The 18,699-nt window shown below is 52.3% G+C and overlaps 1 protein-coding gene across 15 annotated transcripts in view; it reads left to right on the plus strand.

Annotated features, from left to right (window-relative positions):
* AFAP1 (actin filament associated protein 1) overlaps nt 1-17,251 on the plus strand; it is a 198,263-nt gene extending 181,012 nt beyond the window's left edge. For all 15 annotated transcript variants that reach the window (XM_077136329.1, XM_077136319.1, XM_077136320.1 and 12 more), the window contains 3 exons: nt 3,636-3,826; nt 5,748-5,912; nt 12,589-17,251. In XM_077136329.1, the coding sequence (XP_076992444.1) occupies nt 3,636-3,826; nt 5,748-5,912; nt 12,589-12,615 (383 nt within the window). In that variant the 3' untranslated portion in view covers nt 12,616-17,251. The remainder of the gene's footprint in view (nt 1-3,635; nt 3,827-5,747; nt 5,913-12,588) is intronic.
* The last annotated feature ends 1,448 nt before the right edge of the window (nt 17,252-18,699 follow it).

Consider the following 18,699-nt stretch of genomic DNA (forward strand, 5'->3'; position numbering starts at 1 on the left):
AGGCTTGGTGACTCACCAGGGCTGTGGTTTTGGTAAGACTGGGTCATTCTCTGCAGCACTTCTCAGGGTTTGGAAGCATAGCTGACACGCATAGGGCAAGGCCCAATGTATCTGCTAAGGAAGCCGGCCGGAGAGGCCAGGGCCTGATGTAGGAGGGAGGAGGTGGGGGAAGGAGAAAGGAGGAGAGGCAGGAGGGAGGAGATGGAGAGGGGAGATGAAGGGGAGAGATGGAGAGTGGAGATGGAGGGGGAAGATGATGGAGAGTGGAGATGGAGGGGGAAGATGATGGAGAGTAGAGATGGAGGGGGGAGATGATGGAGAGTAGAGATGGAGGGGGGAGATGATGGAGAGTAGAGATGGAGGGGGGAGATGATGGAGAGTAGAGATGGAGGGGGGGATGATGGAGAGGGGAGATGGAGGGGGGAGATGATGGAGGGGGGAGATGGAGAGTGGAGATGGAGGGGGAAGATGATGGAGACTAGAGATGGAGGGGGGAGATGATGGAGAGTAGAGATGGAGGGGGGAGATGATGGAGAGTAGAGATGGAGGGGGGAGATGATGGAGAGTAGAGATGGAGGGGGGAGATGATGGAGAGTAGAGATGGAGGGGGGAGATGATGGAGAGTAGAGATGGAGGGGGGAGATGATGGAGAGTAGAGATGGAGGGGGGAGATGATGGAGAGTAGAGATGGAGGGGGGAGATGATGGAGGGGGAGATGGAGGGGGGAGATGATGGAGAGTGGAGATGGAGGGGGGAGATGATGGAGAGTGGAGATGGAGGGGGGAGATGATGGAGGGGGGAAATGATGGAGAGGGGAGATGGAGGGGGGAAATGATGGAGAGGGGAGATGGAGTGGGGAGATGATGGAGAGGGGAGATGGAGGGGGAAGATGATGGAAAGTGGAGATGGAGGGGGAAGATGATGGAAAGTGGAGATGGAGGGGGGAGATGGAGAGTGGAGATGGAGGGGGAAGATGATGGAGAGGGGAGATGGAGGGGGAAGATGATGGAAAGTGGAGATGGAGGGGGAAGATGATGGAAAGTGGAGATGGAGGGGGGAGATGGAGAGTGGAGATGGAGGGGGAAGATGATGGAGAGTGGAGATGGAGGGGGGAGATGGAGAGTGGAGATGGAGGGGGAAGATGATGGAGAGTAGAGATGGAGGGGGGAGATGATGGAGAGTAGAGATGGAGGGGGGATGATGGAGAGGGGAGATGGAGGGGGGAGATGATGGAGGGGGGAGATGGAGAGTGGAGATGGAGGGGGAAGATGATGGAGAGTAGAGATGGAGGGGGGAGATGATGGAGAGTAGAGATGGAGGGGGGAGATGATGGAGAGTAGAGATGGAGGGGGGAGATGATGGAGAGTAGAGATGGAGGGGGGAGATGATGGAGAGTAGAGATGGAGGGGGGAAATGATGGAGAGGGGAGATGGAGGGGGGAGATGATGGAGAGTAGAGATGGAGGGGGGAAATGATGGAGAGGGGAGATGGAGGGGGGAAATGATAGAGAGGGGAGATGGAGGGGGGAAATGATGGAGAGGGGAGATGGAGGGGGAAGATGATGGAAAGTGGAGATGGAGGGGGAAGATGATGGAAAGTGGAGATGGAGGGGGGAGATGATGGAGAGTGAGATGGAGGGGGAAGATGATGGAGAGTAGAGATGGAGGGGGGAGATGGAGGGGGAAGATGATGGAGAGGAGATGGAGAGTGGAGATGGATGGGGAAGATGATGGAGAGTGGAGATGGAGGGGGGAAATGATGGAGAGTGGAGATGGAGGGGAAGGTGATGGAGAGTGGAGATGGAGGGAAAGATGATGGAGAGTGGAGATGGAGGGGGAAGATGATGGAGAGTGGAGATGGAGGGGAAGGTGATGGAGAGTGGAGATGGAGGGAAAGATGATGGAGAGTGGAGATGGAGGGGAAGGTGATGGAGAGTGGAGATGGAGGGGAAGGTGATGGAGAGTGGAGATGGAGGGGGAAGATGATGGAGAGTGGAGATGGAGGGGAAGGTGATGGAGAGTGGAGATGGAGGGAAAGATGATGGAGAGTGGAGATGGAGGGGAAGGTGATGGAGAGTGGAGATGGAGGGGAAGGTGATGGAGAGTGGAGATGGAGGGGAAGGTGATGGAGAGTGGAGATGGAGGGGGAAGATGATGGAGAGTGGAGATGGAGGGGAAGGTGATGGAGAGTGGAGATGGAGGGAAAGATGATGGAGAGTGGAGATGGAGGGGGAAGATGATGGAGAGTGGAGATGGAGGGGGGAGATGGAGAGTGGAGATGGAGGGGGAAGATGATGGAGAGTGGAGATGGAGGGGAAGATGATGGAGAGTAGAGATGGAGGGGGGAGATGGAGAGTGAGATGGAGGGGGAAGATGATGGAGAGTGGAGATGGAGGGGAAGGTGATGGAGAGTGGAGATGGAGGGAAAGATGATGGAGAGTGGAGATGGAGGGGAAGGTGATGGAGAGTGGAGATGGAGGGGAAGGTGATGGAGAGTGGAGATGGAGGGAAAGATGATGGAGAGTGGAGATGGAGGGGAAGGTGATGGAGAGTGGAGATGGAGGGGAAGGTGATGGAGAGTGGAGATGGAGGGAAAGATGATGGAGAGTGGAGATGGAGGGGGAAGATGATGGAGAGTGGAGATGGAGGGGGGAGATGGAGAGTGGAGATGGAGGGGGAAGATGATGGAGAGTGGAGATGGAGGGGAAGATGATGGAGAGTAGAGATGGAGGGGGGAGATGGAGAGTGAGATGGAGGGGGAAGATGATGGAGAGTGGAGATGGAGGGGAAGGTGATGGAGAGTGGAGATGGAGGGAAAGATGATGGAGAGTGGAGATGGAGGGGAAGGTGATGGAGAGTGGAGATGGAGGGGAAGGTGATGGAGAGTGGAGATGGAGGGGGAAGATGATGGGGAAGGAGATGGAGGGGGAGACGGAGTGGGGAGACAGAGGGGGAAGAGATGGGGGGAAGTGATGCGGGAGGGAAGAGATGCAGGCAGGAGGAGATGGAGGGGAAGGAGGTGCCGGTGGGGGGAGATAGATAAGAGGAGCTTTTGGTCTCAAGAAAGATTTCAAGCACTAAAAAGCGTGAGTGCAGCACCACCTTGCATGAGTTAACTGGAGTCTTTAAATTGGTTTTCTCATGCTCTAGTGGGCACAACCCCAGCCTTCTTATGTCACTATAACAAATTTCAAACTGAATAATTAATTGAATGTGCCTTAAAGAAATGAGTGCCACTTTCATAGAACGAGGTTTTGAAACCACAGGGCAAGTAAGCATATCCAGTGGAAGAGAAAGAACAGAAATAGGCGTGTAGCTTTTCAGGTCCGCGGCTGCTTTGGAGACCACATGGTCCAGTCTCCACATTTCTTAAGTGAGTGAATTGAGGCCCTGACCCAGAAGTGTCTTGGTTTGTGTGGACCAAGACCTCCTGTTTCTGTTCCTGTCCTTCCAGCCACAGCAGGGTGGTGAGCAGAGGGCCCCGTGCCCTTCCAGGGCAGCAGGCTTGGAGCTCCGTAGAAAGGGCCCCCGGTCAGGGCAGCTCTGCCTTGGAAGCTGCAGCCCCCGGCGGCTGCTCCTGCACTGACTGCAGAGTCTCTGCTGTGGTGGAGCAGCTGTGTCTCTGTGGGGTTCCAGGCAGGAAGTCACAGGGGATTCTGGAGGAGAAGTTGAAGAAACTGGAGGAGGAGTGCAAGCAGAAGGAGTCGGAGCGGGTCACCCTGGAGCTGGAGCTCACAGAGGTCAAGGAGAGCTTGAAGAAGGCGCTGGCGGGCGGTGTTATGCTGGGGCTGGCCATCGAGCCCAAGTCGGGGGCCTCCAGTCCACAGGTAAGGTCCCCGCCCCCAACCCTCCACCCCCTGCCGCGGCCTGTGAGGCGGCCGGGATGACCGGTCAGCGCGGTGGCCCCCCGGGCATGGGCCAGCCTCAGACCCTCCTCAGTCCTCTCCTGTGCACGCTCGAGTCAAACGCTGTTGTCTTTCTCTGCATTTTGTGAAGCTGGTGGAAACAGTCCGTTTCCTTCCCTTTGCATCATCTCATGGCAGCAGCTCCAGTTCTCCCCGTAACCCCCACCCCGGCGCTTGGGGAGGGCACTGAACGAGGGTGGCCCGGATGCGGGTGGGGAAGTACATGAGCGGCTGGACCCCTGTGCGAGGGGCAGCAGTGGGGAAGGCATGGCCTGGGCTGGCCGGGCTCGCTCCCCCTCGGACTGGCGCTTGGTCCCACCCTCCCATTGCCTTCCCAGGCCCCTCTCCCAGGCCTTCAACTCTCCTCTCTCCTCCCTGCCTTCAGACCACTTACACATTCTCTAGATTGTCACGTCTTTAAAAAACAGATGACAGCCTTGGCCCCTGCTCCGCCCCGGTCCCCGTCCCCGATTTCTTGCCTTCCTCCCAAGCCTCACTTTGGGGAGCAGTCGTGCCCCCCCAGAGCCCTGCTCGCCCTCGCTCTCAGCTGGCTGCACTGGGCACGTCCAGGGCTGTGGCCTTGCCCTTCCCTGGTTGCCTCTCGCCTGGCACTGCCAGCCGCTTCCTTTGTCTGCAGTGACCCCACATACTGCTGCCCGCCCCCCAGCTCGCGCACGTCCCCCTGTCCCTTTATGTGCCAGCCGCCAGCCTGTCCTTCCCAAACAGCCCGAGGCCCTCCTGAAGGCTTTGCGGGCAGACTGCAGCGGCCTCTTGGGCCCCCCCCAGAGGGTCCCTTGTGGGACGGTGCTGCCACCACCTGCAGCCCCCAGAGCACGTCCTCAGAGAGTGCGGCCCAGGCCAGCAGCAGGGGCGTCTGCGCTCAGCTCAGCATCTCCCAGCGATCTGTCAAATATTCTCATGTTCTTTCTACTAACCACGGCACATGCCACTCCCCCTCACGCGACACTGCCTTCTAAAAACATTGCAAATGAAGCAAGAGCAGGGGTGAAAGCAGCATCTTGGGGGCCCCTGGCCAATCCCCCCCCACACCTCAGGGGACCCTGTACCTATTTTAATGATAGTTTAACACTGTCCCCCTAAATAACACACTGTGTGCTCTGACCAGTATCCTGCTGCATTGCATACATGCATTAATGACAGAGTGTTGTTATTAATAAAACAATAATTAAAAGTTTAGTCCTCGGGGGCTGCATTTGGCAGGGACGGTGGGGGGCAGGAGGGCAGCTGCTGTTCCCATACGGGCGGCCCGAGGATGGGGGCCTCGGCAGCTGAGCTGCAGTGGGTTCCATTTCAAGCCTTCTAGAAAGCGTCTTGCTTGGGCTTGTGTGACCTGTGTGGTCAGTGGTCAGGAATCCTCAGCACCCATCAGCCTCATGTGTCTCCACCTAACGGGACTGGAGCCCGCGAGGAATGCGCCGAGCTCTTGTGCTGGGGAAATCTGCTCCTGGCATCGCAGCGGCAGCTGGCAGGTGGAAAGTCCTCTGAAAAGCGGAAGCGCTAGCTAGACAAGTGGACGAATTAGAGGCCGCACCATACAGCCGGAAGAGCCCGGCTTCGAAGGCCAGGGATGTGGACTCGAATCCCAGCGCCACTGCTCCCCATTGCTACCCCCAGCTCTAGTGTCCCTGAGTCTCAGTCTCCCTGTCTGTAAAATGGGCACTTTAAAGGTGTCCCAATTAGGCGCTAGCTCTGAGTGAGGTCCTGGTGGTGGTGTGAGTTTTTTCTATTCCCAAAGCCCATTTCCTCTTTAACACAAGCCTCTGAGCTGCTGTGAAATCCCGATGCCTGGGCACCTGCCTCACCCAGGCTCTCCACCCTCCAGTCCCCAGGGTTCCGGCACCGGACGCTGGAGAACTCGCCCATCTCTAGCTGTGACACGAGTGACGCGGAGGGCACCGTGCCCGTGAACAGTGCCGCCGTCCTCAAGAAGAGCCAGCCGGCCACCGGCAGCTCCCCGTGCCGCGGGCACGTGCTTCGGAAGGCTAAGGTGAGTGGGGGCTCCCCTGCCCCCCGGGAGAGCCGGTGCTGGGATGCTGCTGGCCGGGGTGTCGCTGGCGGGGGTGTGACTGACCGGGGTGCCGCTGGCTGGGGTGCCACTGGCTGCTGCTGCTTCCTGGGGTGTCGTGGGCCAGACGTGCTCTTTGGGTGGCAGTCCTCACTCAGCCTCCTGCAGGTGCCACTTTGGCCACGTTTAGCAAGGATCCCTCCCCCACAGCAGACCCTCCTGGAGGAGCTGAGGGCTCAGAAGGGCCCTGCTCCCGCCCGGGGTGGTCCCCATTCCCAGCAGCGAGGGGCAGCGGCTCTGGATTCATCTCGGAAACGGTAGCAGAGAGCCAGGCCAGGTGGCTGTTGCGATGCTCCCAGCGCCCGGATGCTGCTGGGAATCCTAAAAAATAAAACTGTCAAGGGACGACCTTTCTCCAGCCCCCTCCCGTCCCCCTTTTAACCAAAGGATCTGAAGATCAGCCAGAAACCTCTTTGCTCCATCCTGTAGTCCCTTCCAGCCTTCTAGGAGGAGCAGGCGGGCTCCCCACTTGCTGAATTCCTCGGTGTGTGTTCTTGGGAGGCCCTGAGAACTGTGTGGCCAAAAGCATAGCGAATGCTTTTTGCTTAAAATTGGGCATGTTGGTAAATTTGGGGAAAGGAAGAGCTATTCTTCATGATTTCTGGTACTTTTCTTAGCACCCATTAAGTGTTCATTTGTAATTCTTATGTTCCCTTTCGGAGGAATGTATTTTGCCCAGGAGACATCTGGAATTGAACTGCCCTATATGAAATCCCCCTTGCTAACCACACATGAGAAATGCTGTGAAATATTTCATTTATTTGGTTTCTTTGCTCTTAAAGAAGTCAGATTTCGGACGGTGTAACCCGGGCTCTGAAAGCGTGCCCTTCGTGCTCACTGCCGTCCGCCTAGTGCCTTCCGTTCCTGCTGCCTTTCCATCCTCCTGCCCGCAGTCTCGCTCCATCTGTTCCCCGCTCACCAGGGGACAGAGCTGTCCCCGCCCGTAGGTCTAGAAAGTGCTGTGGGAGCTCTTCTAGTCACTCCAGCCGGTCTTGTCCACAGCCTCGCCAACGAAAGGGATTGAGCAGGGTTTCCCTAGGATTCCCGGAAATGGCTACGAGGACCCAGCTGGAGGCGGGCATGGTGGCGGGGCCTTCTCTGGGAATAGAAGAAGCTAGCTGCCTGCCAGACCCACCGTCATCTGCTCACCCCCACTTTTCTCGGAGTTCCAAGGAATCTGACTTACTGCAGATGGGAGGGACACGACCCCAGGCGGCATTGCTAGAGTGATTTCCAGCTCTTCCTGGAGAAGGCTCCAAGCATGGGAGACACTTCTTGGGAAGCCAGGTGGTTGCAGTGTCACAAGTTGTAGGATCTCTTAGAAGGGGTCTCAGAAACGGCCACGACTTCCCGGTCCAGGCCCAGCACATCTCGTCCTTAGCCTAGAAAGGTCTGCACCGAGGGGCACCGGGAAGCCAGACAGAACCAGCCACAGTCGTGCATGCCAGTGAGGCCCAGCAGTTCAGCTGTCTCCAAAGGTGACAGGTACTGGGCTCCTCTGGAGAAGAGCGTGTCCCCAGCGGGGATTGACCCATCCCACCTTTCTATAGCCATTTTAATGAAATGCACAGCTGGGGGCCCAGTTTTTCTCCCAGCAGGGCCAGAGCCCTCCTTCCCGTAGCTTGGTGCCTTCTGTGGAGCCCCCATTCTCATCCTCTCCTCTCGGGGCCAGTAGGACCAGTGCTTTGCAGTTTTGTTACGTTTGCTAAGCTTGTTTGCTAAGCCTACTTGGTGACATTTATGGAAAACATGTGCATCGTCCTTTTTTCTAAAATCTCCACTGCCCCATGTAAATTGGTGAACTCTAAGGAAGAGAGCTGCCAGCTGCTACTGCCTCTGCCTTTACTCTGGGAACATCTACTGTGTTTGTGGCGGTCTATGGAGATTGCTCTGGGAAACTGAGGCAGGGTGAGGGACTATGTGAGACGGGAGCCCTTGTGGTCACTCTACTTCCTACAGAGTAGGGTTCCTTTGGCCAGCTGCCCACTTAATTGCACTCACAGTGCTGTGCCAGCATCTCCACCATCCTTTACCAGAACTTCTCCATCACCCCCGACACCTTGCATCCATTATGCATTAACTCTCTGTTCCCCTCCCCACCCCTGCTACCCCATACTCTACTTTCTGTCTCTATGCATTTGTATGCTGTAGTTATTTCATACACGTGGAATCATGCAGCATCTCTCTCTCTCTGACTTATAGCACTCAAGGTGAAGTCATTAGCATTCATCCACGTTGTAGCATGTGTCAGCACGTCATTCCTTTTTTAGGGCTGAATAATATTCCATTGCACGTGCACGCACACACATACACACATGCACAAGCATGTATCATTTTGTCTATCCTTTCATCTGTTGTTGGACATTTGGGTAGCTCCCTCTAGATTTTGCAATTGAAAATAATGCTTCCATGAACATTGGTGTAGAAATTTCTGTTTGAGTCCCTGTCTTCAGTTTTGGGGGTGGGGGTGGTATATATATAGAAATGGAATTGCTGGGTAATATGGTAGGTCTGTTTTTAAATTTTTTAAAAAATACCAACTTTTTTACTGCAGCTGCACAATTTTACTTTTCCACCAATAATGTATGAAGAGTCTTGTTTCTTTGCATCTTTGTCAGGACTTACTTTCCCTTTTTTTTTTTTTTTTTTTAAGAATAGCCATTCCAGTGGGTATGAGGTGTTTTTGATTTGCAGTTCCCTAATGACTGATGATGTTGAGCTTCTTTTCATGTGCTTTTTGGCCATTTATATAACTTCTTTGGAGAAGTGTCTACTGAAGTCCTTTGCCCATTTTTAAATTGGGTTGTTTGTCTTTTTGTTGTTGAGTTGTAGCAGTTCTTTATATATTCTAGATAGTAAACTTATCAGATATGATTTCCAAATATTTTCTTCCATTCTGTAGCTTATCATTACATTTTCTTGTAAATGTTCTTCAATGTCCATAAGTTTTCTAATTTTGAAGAAGTCCAGTATGTCTATTTTTTCTATTGTCACTCATGCTTTTGGTATAAACTCTGATAATCTGTTTCCTATTACAAGGCTCCAAAGAGATTTTCCTGTGTTTTCTTCTAAGAGTGCGATAATTTTAGCTCTGACATCTAGGGCATCGATCCATTTTAAGTTAATTTTTGTAAATGGTGTGAGGTATGGGCTCATTTCCATTCTTTTCCATGTAGATATCCAGTTTTCCCAGCACTATTTGTTGAAGAGACTCATTTTTCCCTGTTGAGTGGACTTAGCATCCTTGTTAAAACTCAGTTGGCCATAGATGTGTGGGTTTATTTCTTTTTTTCTTTTTTTTTTTTAACATGGGCAGGCACCAGGAATCGAACCCGGGTCCTCTGGCATAGCAGGCAAGCATTCTTGCCTGCTGAGCCACTGTGGCCCGCCCTGGGTTTATTTCTAATGTCTCAGTTCTTTTCTACTGGTCTGTAGGTCTGGCCTTGTACCAGTACCACACTGTTTTGATTATTATAAATTTGTAGTAAGTTTTGAAATCAGGATTGTGAGTCCGCCACACATCTTTTTCAGGATGATTTTGGATATTCCAAGCCCCCTGCCCTTCCATATGAATTTGATGATTGACTTTTTCATATCTGCACAGAAGACTCTAGGAATTTTGATTGGGATTGTGTTGAACCTGTGAATTGTTTTGGGTAGATTTGACATCTTAACATTATTTAGTCTTCTAGTCCGTAAGCATGGGTTACTTTTCCATTTATTTACATCTTTAATTTCTTCTAATAATATCTTTTCTATGTATAAGTCCTTTACATTCTTTGTTAAATTAAACCTAGATATTTTATTCTTTTAGTTACCATTGTAAATGGAATTGGTGTTTAATTTCCTTTTTGAATCCGCTCATTCCTGGGGTATAGATCACCACTGAATTTGGCATGTTGACTTTATACCCTGCCACTTCGCCAAATCCATTGATTAACTGTAGTAGCTTTCTTGTAGATTCTTCAGTATTTTCTATAAATAGGATGTGCAAATAGGTATAGTTTCATTTCTTCCTTTTCAAATTTGATGCCCTTTATTTTTTTTCTTGCCTGATTGTTCTGGCTGGAACGTCCAATAGCATGTTGGACAGCGGTGGTGACAGTGGGCACTCCTGTCTTATTCCTGGTCTCAGTGGGTGAGTGTTCAGCCTCTCACAATTAAGCATAGTGTTACTGTGGCTTTTTCATATGTGCCCTTTATCATGTCGAGGAAGTTCCCTTCCAGTCCTTGTTTTCTGAGTGTTTTTATCAAAATAGTGGGGTTTTTTTGTTGAATGCCTTTCTGCATCAATTGAGAGGATCATGGGGGCTTTCTCCTCTATTCTACTAATGTGGTGTGTTGCATTAATTCATTTTCTTGTTTTGGATCACTCTTGCATTCCTGGGATAATTCCCATTTGGTCATGGTGTATAATCCTTTAAGTGCACTGTTGAGTTTGACTTGTTAATATCTGTCTATTTTCATTACGGGATGATGATCTGTAATTTTCTTTCCTTGTCACGTCTTTGTCTGTCTTTGGTTGTAGGGTAATGCTGATCTCCTAGAGTGAGGTAGGAAGTGTTTCTTCCTATTCAGTTTTTTGGAAGAGTTTGGAAAGGATGGTGTTAATTCTTTTTGAGTTCAGTGAAGTTCTCCGTTAAAGCTGTCTGGTCCTAGGCTTCCCTTTGTTGGGAGGTTTTGATAACTTACTCACTGTCTTTACTTGTTTGTGGTCTGTTGAGAGCTTCTGGTTCTTCTTATGTCAGTGTAGGCAGTGTAGTTGTTTTGTGTTTCTAGGCATTTGTTCATTCCATCTTGGTTGTCTCATTTGCTGGTACACAGTTGTTTGTACCACCTGTAAGGTCGGTATACTGTTTCCTATTGTGTTTCTGACTTTTGTTTATTTTCAATTTTATTGATCTTTTCACAGAGCCAGTCTTGGTTTAATTGATTCTTTCTACTGCTTTTCTATTCTTTATTTTATTTATCTCCACTCTAATCACTACTGTTTCCTTCATTCTTCTCACTTTGGATTGAACTTGCTTTTCTTTTTCATAAGGTATAAGGTTAGGCCACTGATTTGACAGCCTTTTTCTTTTTAAATATACGGTTCTAAAGTTCCTTCACAGTTGCCCCTTTTTCTAATTCTTTACATGGGCAGGCTCCAGGAATTGAACCCAGGTCTCTGGCATGACCGGCGAGAACTCTGCCACCGAGCCACCGTGGTGCTGCCTAGTTGCCGTTTTCTCAATACTGCGTTTGCCCTCTAAGCACCATCGGCTGCTTTGTGGAGCTCTGAGAAGGATGGTCCTGCCTGTTATTGCCAGGCCTTTGAAGCTTCTGCGGGGCCAGGACCTGGAGGTCGCACTCCACCTCCTTGCTTTAATTCCGTGCTTGTCACCCTTAACTAACCTCGAGGTGTGAGTCTAGACGAGGCCGTAGACAGTGAGTCTAGACGAGGCCATAGACAGTGAGTCTAGACGAGGCCGTAGACAGCACGCAGAGCTGCGCAGGTTCTCGGCCCCGGGTCCTGAGCCCCTGGAAATGCAGGTAGAAGGCCAGACCCACCGCACTGACAACAGAGTCAGAGGCTAGCCATGGGACCCGTGTCCAGTGACGCTGCCTGGACAGTCACTGTTAGTGCCACGCCACCTTTGGTAGTGCTCACATTTGCCTAAGGACAAGAGGCTGCACAGCCGTGCCACGGGAGCCCGACTCCAAACCTCCACTCTCTCCTCTACTCCTTGCCTTCTCCAGATCTAATGGGGTGGTCAGAGGGAAGGGGGCACATGACTTCTGTGCTGCCTCCTCTTTGTGGCCACTAAACCTCAGGGCTCTGCCCATTCCAGATCCGCACAGCTCCACAGGGACCATCGGTGCCCAGCTTCCCCCTTACTGCAGGAAGGCAGGGATGTGGCGACGTATCCTACGCTCTGTGGGCATGAGGTGCTGAGGGTGGGGAAGGGAAAACACAGCCCTGCACTCAGCGGGCTCCCTATCTAGGGCAGCAGGCAGGTATTCACTCTCTGCAGGACAGCACGACGTGATGGGTAGAACTAGTCCAGGCGAGAAGGACAGCTGGAAGGAAGGGAGGGTGTCATGGAGGTGGGGCAGGTGACGTGGACCTCCGTCCTCAAGGATGAGGCCGAGCTGGCCAGCGGACACGGGGTGGGGGCAGCAGGGCACCTTGAGGAGAGATCCCGTCCAGGAAGAAGGAGCCTGGCCTGCTTTGGGGGCTGCACTTCAGAGCAGAGAGGAGACGAATCCCAGCTTCCTCGCTCTAGTCCTGGGGCAGAGCTTCCGTTTCTTTATTTGTAAAATGGGAGCGTGTGGTCCTTTTGGGGTTATAGTCAGGACGGCTGCAGTGGTGTCTGGGTGCTCAGCACGGCGCCTGCTTCCCTGTGGCGCATCTGTCCCCGTGTGGCCTGGGGACGGGCGCTGCAGGTGTCTGCAGCCAGCGTCCACCCATGGGCATGACGGCTGCCGACCACGGCACCGATCCGATTTAGGTGCCCACATCTTAATCACAGAGGTCAACAGGTAAGGCTTGACTCGGCTCGGCTCAGTGTCTTACTGTTTCAGTTGGCACCTCACCTCCTCTCTGTCCCTTTCTTAGGAGTGGGAACTGAAGAACGGATCATAAGGGACGGCAGGAGCGCCTGCGCCGGAGGAGGCTTCAGACCTCGGAAGCGCTGCCCGGACGTGGCACCGGGCGAGCGGCTCAGCGTGCGGCCAGGGCCTGCAGCCGCCTCACTTGTATTCTGTCTACTGTATAATGGTGCCCTTTAAAAAATGTACTTGTGACGCTTCAGTTTCCAACTTTATTTGTTTGAAAAAAAAACAAAAGGGAATGAAAAGGGACTGTAAAAGAATCACATAGCAAATGGGGAGGTGACGTCTTAGGACAGTGAGATGATCGCTCTAACCAATTTCAGCCCAACCCAGGAGTGCACAGGAATGGACCGGCGGGGACCGACCTTGGAGACGCCTGTGGACCCAGCAGGGAGGGGTTGGACCGCCGAGGTCCCGGGTCAGCGACCAGGGGACCCATTGGCACGGGAAGGGGCTCAGGTGCTACCCAGGTGCCACAGTGTGGCTGGCACCAGCCGTTTGCCTGGGTCTCGGACCATCCCCCCGGCCCCCTGCTCCCTGGTCGCTCAACTTCATGGAATGAGAAAAACTGCGCTGTGAAGCGGTTGTTTACCTTTTATTTTTTTTCCCCCTTGGACAGGTGCTTTTGTCACCAGGACATGAAAAGCTGCCTTCTTTTGAGATGGTTTAAAAAGTTCTCTTTTTTTATGTGTCTCCCGTAGATTTGAGGCTTTTCCAGAGATTTTGTATCTTATATTATTGTTATTTGTACTGCTTTTGAAAGGCAGTGAGTGTCTTTAGTTCTTCGCTGGTGTGAGCGCTCTCCTCCCCTCCCCGGCATCCCAGCCCCTCCACCCACTGAAGGGGACGCAGGGGCTGCGCGCTGGGTTGCTGTGGCCCACTGTGTCCTCGCTGGACTTTTACACACGGGTAGGTTGGATCAAGCCTTTGAAAAGGAAGCCATGCTTGGACACCGTCCACCTGTAGAATCGTAGCATCTTGGAGCTAGAGACGGACCTGAGGTCCTCCACCCCCTTCCTTCAGTTTAGACTCTGAGCCATTAGTGAGCCTGGGGGCATGGCCACCCCGCTCCTGGGCATGCTGGTGCCTCCTCCGGCCCCCTGCCCACCATGCCCACCTCCTGGGCAGTGTCCAGGGCAGATGCCCACAGTGTGGTAAAAGGGACATGGCCCAGCACTTGGGCTGGTCTCTGCCTGTGGGCCTCAGAACCAGTTCACCTGTTTGTCTGCAGAGGGGCCCTGTGGGAAGGTGCAGTCATGGCTTGGAAATAGGGGTGTCCCTGGGGCCTCTGTGGACCAACTCACTGGGATCACTCAGGCTGTATCTCTGGGCTCTTCCCACCTAAACGTGGAGCTGTAGTGATGCCACGGGGATGCCGCGCTCTCCTCTCCTATCCAGGGTACTTTTCCTACCAGCGATAGGACCAGGCGGCAAGGAAAGGCTTTCAGAGCACATCCTGGGGCCGCCATGCGTTCCACAGCCCCCAGCAGTCAGGGTGACAGTCATAGCAGGGCCCAGGACAGTCTCTTACCAAGGCAGGAAAGGGGTCTCTCGTTTTACAAGATTTGGAAGCAGTTTAACCTGAGTCCACCCAAAACTTGAATTTATCATAAAGCCACTTTCCAGGCGTGTTGGTTCATGGGCTAACGCCCGCCTTCTACCCTCAAGGCGCTGCCTTTCCCCAGTGAGTGATGGAAGTCCATCGCGCCAGCACTGAGGACCTTGGAGTCCACTAGGAAGTCCAGACAGGGAGGACAAGGAGGGAGGCATCCTTCCTGAACGCACCACGCCCATCGCCTCGGCGTGGCCTGGGAACCGCTCCTTTCCCGTGTTTGTGTTTCTAGCATCGTAGGAAGCTGTGACAACTTCAAGTCGTATGGAAACAATTTTCTGTAAAGCGGAAACAGTTTGATCCACCATAGATTTCCCTTGACCACAGCTGGCCCCTCTCACTGAAAAATAAGCATCCTTACAGGTGATATTTGGGCGCTCCCTCTACCTTGTCCGCAAGGGCTGATCCAGGTTCTCGTGGTTCTTACAGGAGGAGAGAAAAAGGAGCAGCCTGTGCTCTGGACCTAGCCTGGCCTTGGGGGGGGCATTTCTGGCCTGCTGGAGGCAGCTAGACAGAGTGGCCAGCTGGACGCCTGAAGCCCCCAGCCTCTGAGCCTCATTTCGCAAGTGAAGAGATGGGAGCTCTGAGTGTGTGTCTTGCCCCGAGACCCAAACTAGTTGGTGCCAGAACCGGGAGTAGGACCCTGGGATTTGGGCTCACGGGCACTTGCTCTGTGTTTTAAAAACCCAGGTTTGTGATTCGCTCTCACAGCCGTAACTAAGCCTTCTGGAGAGATGGCAACATAAGGAAGCCTGCTCGGTTGCACGGAGCCCATTTAAAATGGGCCATGGGGAAGATAAAGCACCTGTCATTGGACTCCTTTGTTCCCCTCGATATTTTTAGATTTGATCAGAAAGTTACTTTAAAGCATTTGCTTCAAAATAAGTTATTTATTTGTATATGTTCAGTAAATATAGTTTTTAATTTATACCTGTACATATTGGACATGCATCGGACATAGTGTAGGAATTCTGGTGGTGACCGTGTCGCGCCATCCTCCCTGAGACAGCACGAGGGGCTCGTTTGCAGGGGCCGGGCTGGGAGGCAGGAGACCAAGGCCTGCAGTCGCCCGGCAGGTCCCCTGGGCCGCATCAGGGTCCTTTGTAAACGTCACCTGTCGCTTTTCCAGATAGTCATGGTCACTGCGTGCTAGCTGAACTGTGACAGAGTCCCGGCTGGAGGAGAGGAGCGGTCGGCTGCCCAGGAGGGCCAGCCGGAGGCCAGGGAGCAGGGGCCACTGGGCCTTGCAGAGGGCCGCGGCGCCCTCCGTCCCTAACTCCCAGCGTGTCCTTCCTTGGACCGCCGCTCCTGGCTCTGTTTTGGGAAGGTGTCAAAACCTCCTCTGTTTTGCAGGTTTAAAAATTTGCTAACCCACTGTCAACCTGGGGACAAGCACGATGGCTAAACAGCCCGCTTTTGCCACCAGTGGTGGTGGTCACCTCTTCCCAGGGCCCGTGGGGGTTCGGGCGGGGCAGGTGCCCTGGGCAGCTTGCAGCTCCCTCCCACGCACGGTCCCCCTGCCCACTCTTCCTGGGGTTCTGGGGGTGACCGTGTACCTGCCACCCGTCCAGCCTGACCCCAGCCGCTCCGGTTCCTATGTCGCCCATCACTGTTCCAGATAGTCATGGTCACTGCCCCATGGGGTGGCTGGGTCGGGCCTGGGCTTCTGGGCAATGCTGGTTTGTGGTCACGCCTTGTCTTTCCAGAAAAGATTGTTAACTCTGTTAGCGCATTATCGGGGGGGCTCGGGGGTAGGGCTGTAAATTTGGTGACTTTTATCCCCAGTCAACTCACTGAGTCCTGTGGCTGGAAACCTTGCATGGGCTGCCAGCTCAAGGGGGCATGGGGCCGCTTCTCCCACTGGACAAAAGGGACCTCCTGCAGCCATGACACCGACTGCCCTCCACACCTGTACCTGGTGTGGTGGGCAGGGGCTGATCACCTTGGGAGCCCCAGGCCAGGCGGACCCCTCCATCGGGCGTAGACACTCCAGTAGCCTCTTGCAGGAGAACGGCTACCAGAAGTTTCTGTTGCATCAGCCAGCAGACAGGAGGCTCCCCCATTGATGGATCACGGCAACATTGCACTGTGAAACTATTGCCTTCCTCTTTTTCATTCTAGAGTACATTTTTGATGGGAAAAATAAATCTCCAATGAACGGCATGGTTTTAGAGAGGGTAGCCGATTTTTTTCATTCTTTCTGTTATCACTGTCTTGTTTTTATCACTGTGATGGGCTGGATTCAAACTGTGAAATAAACTAAAATTGTGGTGCCACGAGGCCTTTTTAACGAGGCAGCCCCTTCTCTGACCACTTCGGCCACACAAGCCATAGCAGGACGTTTCATGTTTAAAGAAAGGGAATCTGTACGTAGGAAATTGTCAGCGTCCTTTTGCCTCTCTTTTGGGAGATATTTCCAGTTACGTTCTTCCAGAAAAATCTCAACTTTACAGTGGAAAAGTGTTATCAGGTATTTTTTGTGGTTGCTACGGAAGATATTTTTGAAATGGTGTCCTCAGATCAGAATTCTTAGGGACCAAAGGTGTTTTTAATAAGACAACCTTTCTATTTGATTTTCTAATGAGAAAGGAAATATTCACTTTAAATTTTAGCATCCATTTTTAAATTATAGATATTCAGAATTAATTGACCATGACTATAAGTTGTAAAATGTTTTCATATTGAGAATGTAATTATTTCCTTATTGTATTTTTAAAAAACTGAAGTCATATTTAAAATTCTCTTTGAAAGAAACAGGCAAGACACAGGAGAGACTTTTTAAATTAAGTATGTTGGCAGTGCCCATTTTGAATGACTGTAAATATATTATCAGTGTGTTTCTCAATGTATTTAATTCATAAAGTAAAAATTTTATCGAGAGAAATTTGCGATGGAAATGTTAGTTTTCAGTCCATTTACCCCCTTTTGTAGTAGCTTCACTTGGATTTTCTCCTTTACTATTCATTTTTCTACTGTTTTACATTGTGTAGCCTACAGACTGGCGCCCTTTGGCGTGACCCGTTTGTGTATTATTAATAAAAGTTTATTAATACTATCCCAACCAGGCCTGCGGGTCTTAAATGCCTCGGGCTTGTGCTGCAGACTGAGGAGCTACACCGTCTCTTCCGGTCCCCGCTGTCATTTGAAGGGGGAGTTTTGCAGACAGTGACCACTTGATGGGGGAAGAAAGGGGTAAAAGTAACAGGGGAGGAGGCGCTCCATTTATATTGGCAGTCATGAAAAGGAACCATAGGGAGAAAATGAAGTGTCTTTTAGCCCCCAGACCCAAATGTTCAATTCAAGAAATGTTTGCCGTGTGTTCTAGTTTGCTAGCTGCCAGGATGCAACACACCAGAGGCAGATTGGTTTTTAATAAAAGGAGATTTATTTCACTAGTTCTTCAGAGGAAAGGCAGCTAACTTTCATCTGAGGTTCTTTCTTATGCGGGAAGGCACAGAGCAATCTCTGCTGGCCTTCTCTCCAGGCCTCTGGGTTCCAACAACTTTCCCCAGGGTGATTTCTTTCTGCATCTCCAAAGGCCTGGCCTGAGCTGTGAGTGCTGAGATGAGGTATGCTGAGCTGCTTGGGCTGTGCTACGTTGAGCTCTCATTTAAGCACCAGCCAATTAAGTCAAACGTCATTCATTGCAGCAGGCACACCTCCTAGCCGACTGCAGATGTAATCAGCGGCAGATGAGGTTCACGTACCATTGGCTCATGTCCACAGCAACAGAACTAGGTGCCTTCACCTGGCCAAGTTGACAGCTGAATCTAACTACCACACCGCGCATGCTATATGCCAGGCTCTGTGCCGGTGCTAGAAATAGAAATGAAACCGTCTCATCCTTGCTCTCCAGGAGCACACTCTCGTCGAGGAGACAGTTACCAGGCAGCTCTGATACACTGTAAGTAGAGGAAGGTGTGAAGACTTGTGGAATCACAGAAGCAAGAGCAGCTAACTCTGAGGATGTTAGGTAGGGTTTTGCAGAGGGAGGGAGGGGTATTTGAGCTGGGCCATGGCATATGAATAGGAGTTCAGCGAGGTGACATCTCAGCCTGACACAAGAGCAGGAGTGGCAGTGGGGAGCTGCCTGGGCAGCGGCACGTGTGTGGCTGGAATGTCGGGCACAGGAGATGGAAGGCACGTCTACAGGAGCAGATTGGAATCCAGTGGTGAAGGGCGCTGGGTCCTGCAGACGAGGGTGAACCCTGAGGCAGTGTGGTGCCTCCAGGGCTGCTCAGTGGGAGGGATGTGGTTGGATTGCCGACTTAGGAAAGACCACCAGAGGGTGGGGTTGGTGTGGGGTGTGCACAAGTGACGCAAGAGCAGAGAGGTAGGGGATGGGCTTGAGAGGCTTTCACCAGCTCCCACGGAAGGCATCGCGTGAAGCGCGCCTCAAGTGTTCTAGCTTACATCCCGCTGAACAAACCTCACACTGGTTCTGCCGAAAGCGCCTGCCCGGCCAGGACTTGGGCATCCAGGTGAGGGGTGATGCGTGGAGGC

Source organism: Tamandua tetradactyla, chromosome 19 (genome assembly GCF_023851605.1).
Source record: "Tamandua tetradactyla isolate mTamTet1 chromosome 19, mTamTet1.pri, whole genome shotgun sequence".
NCBI classification, from domain to species: domain Eukaryota; kingdom Metazoa; phylum Chordata; class Mammalia; order Pilosa; family Myrmecophagidae; genus Tamandua; species Tamandua tetradactyla.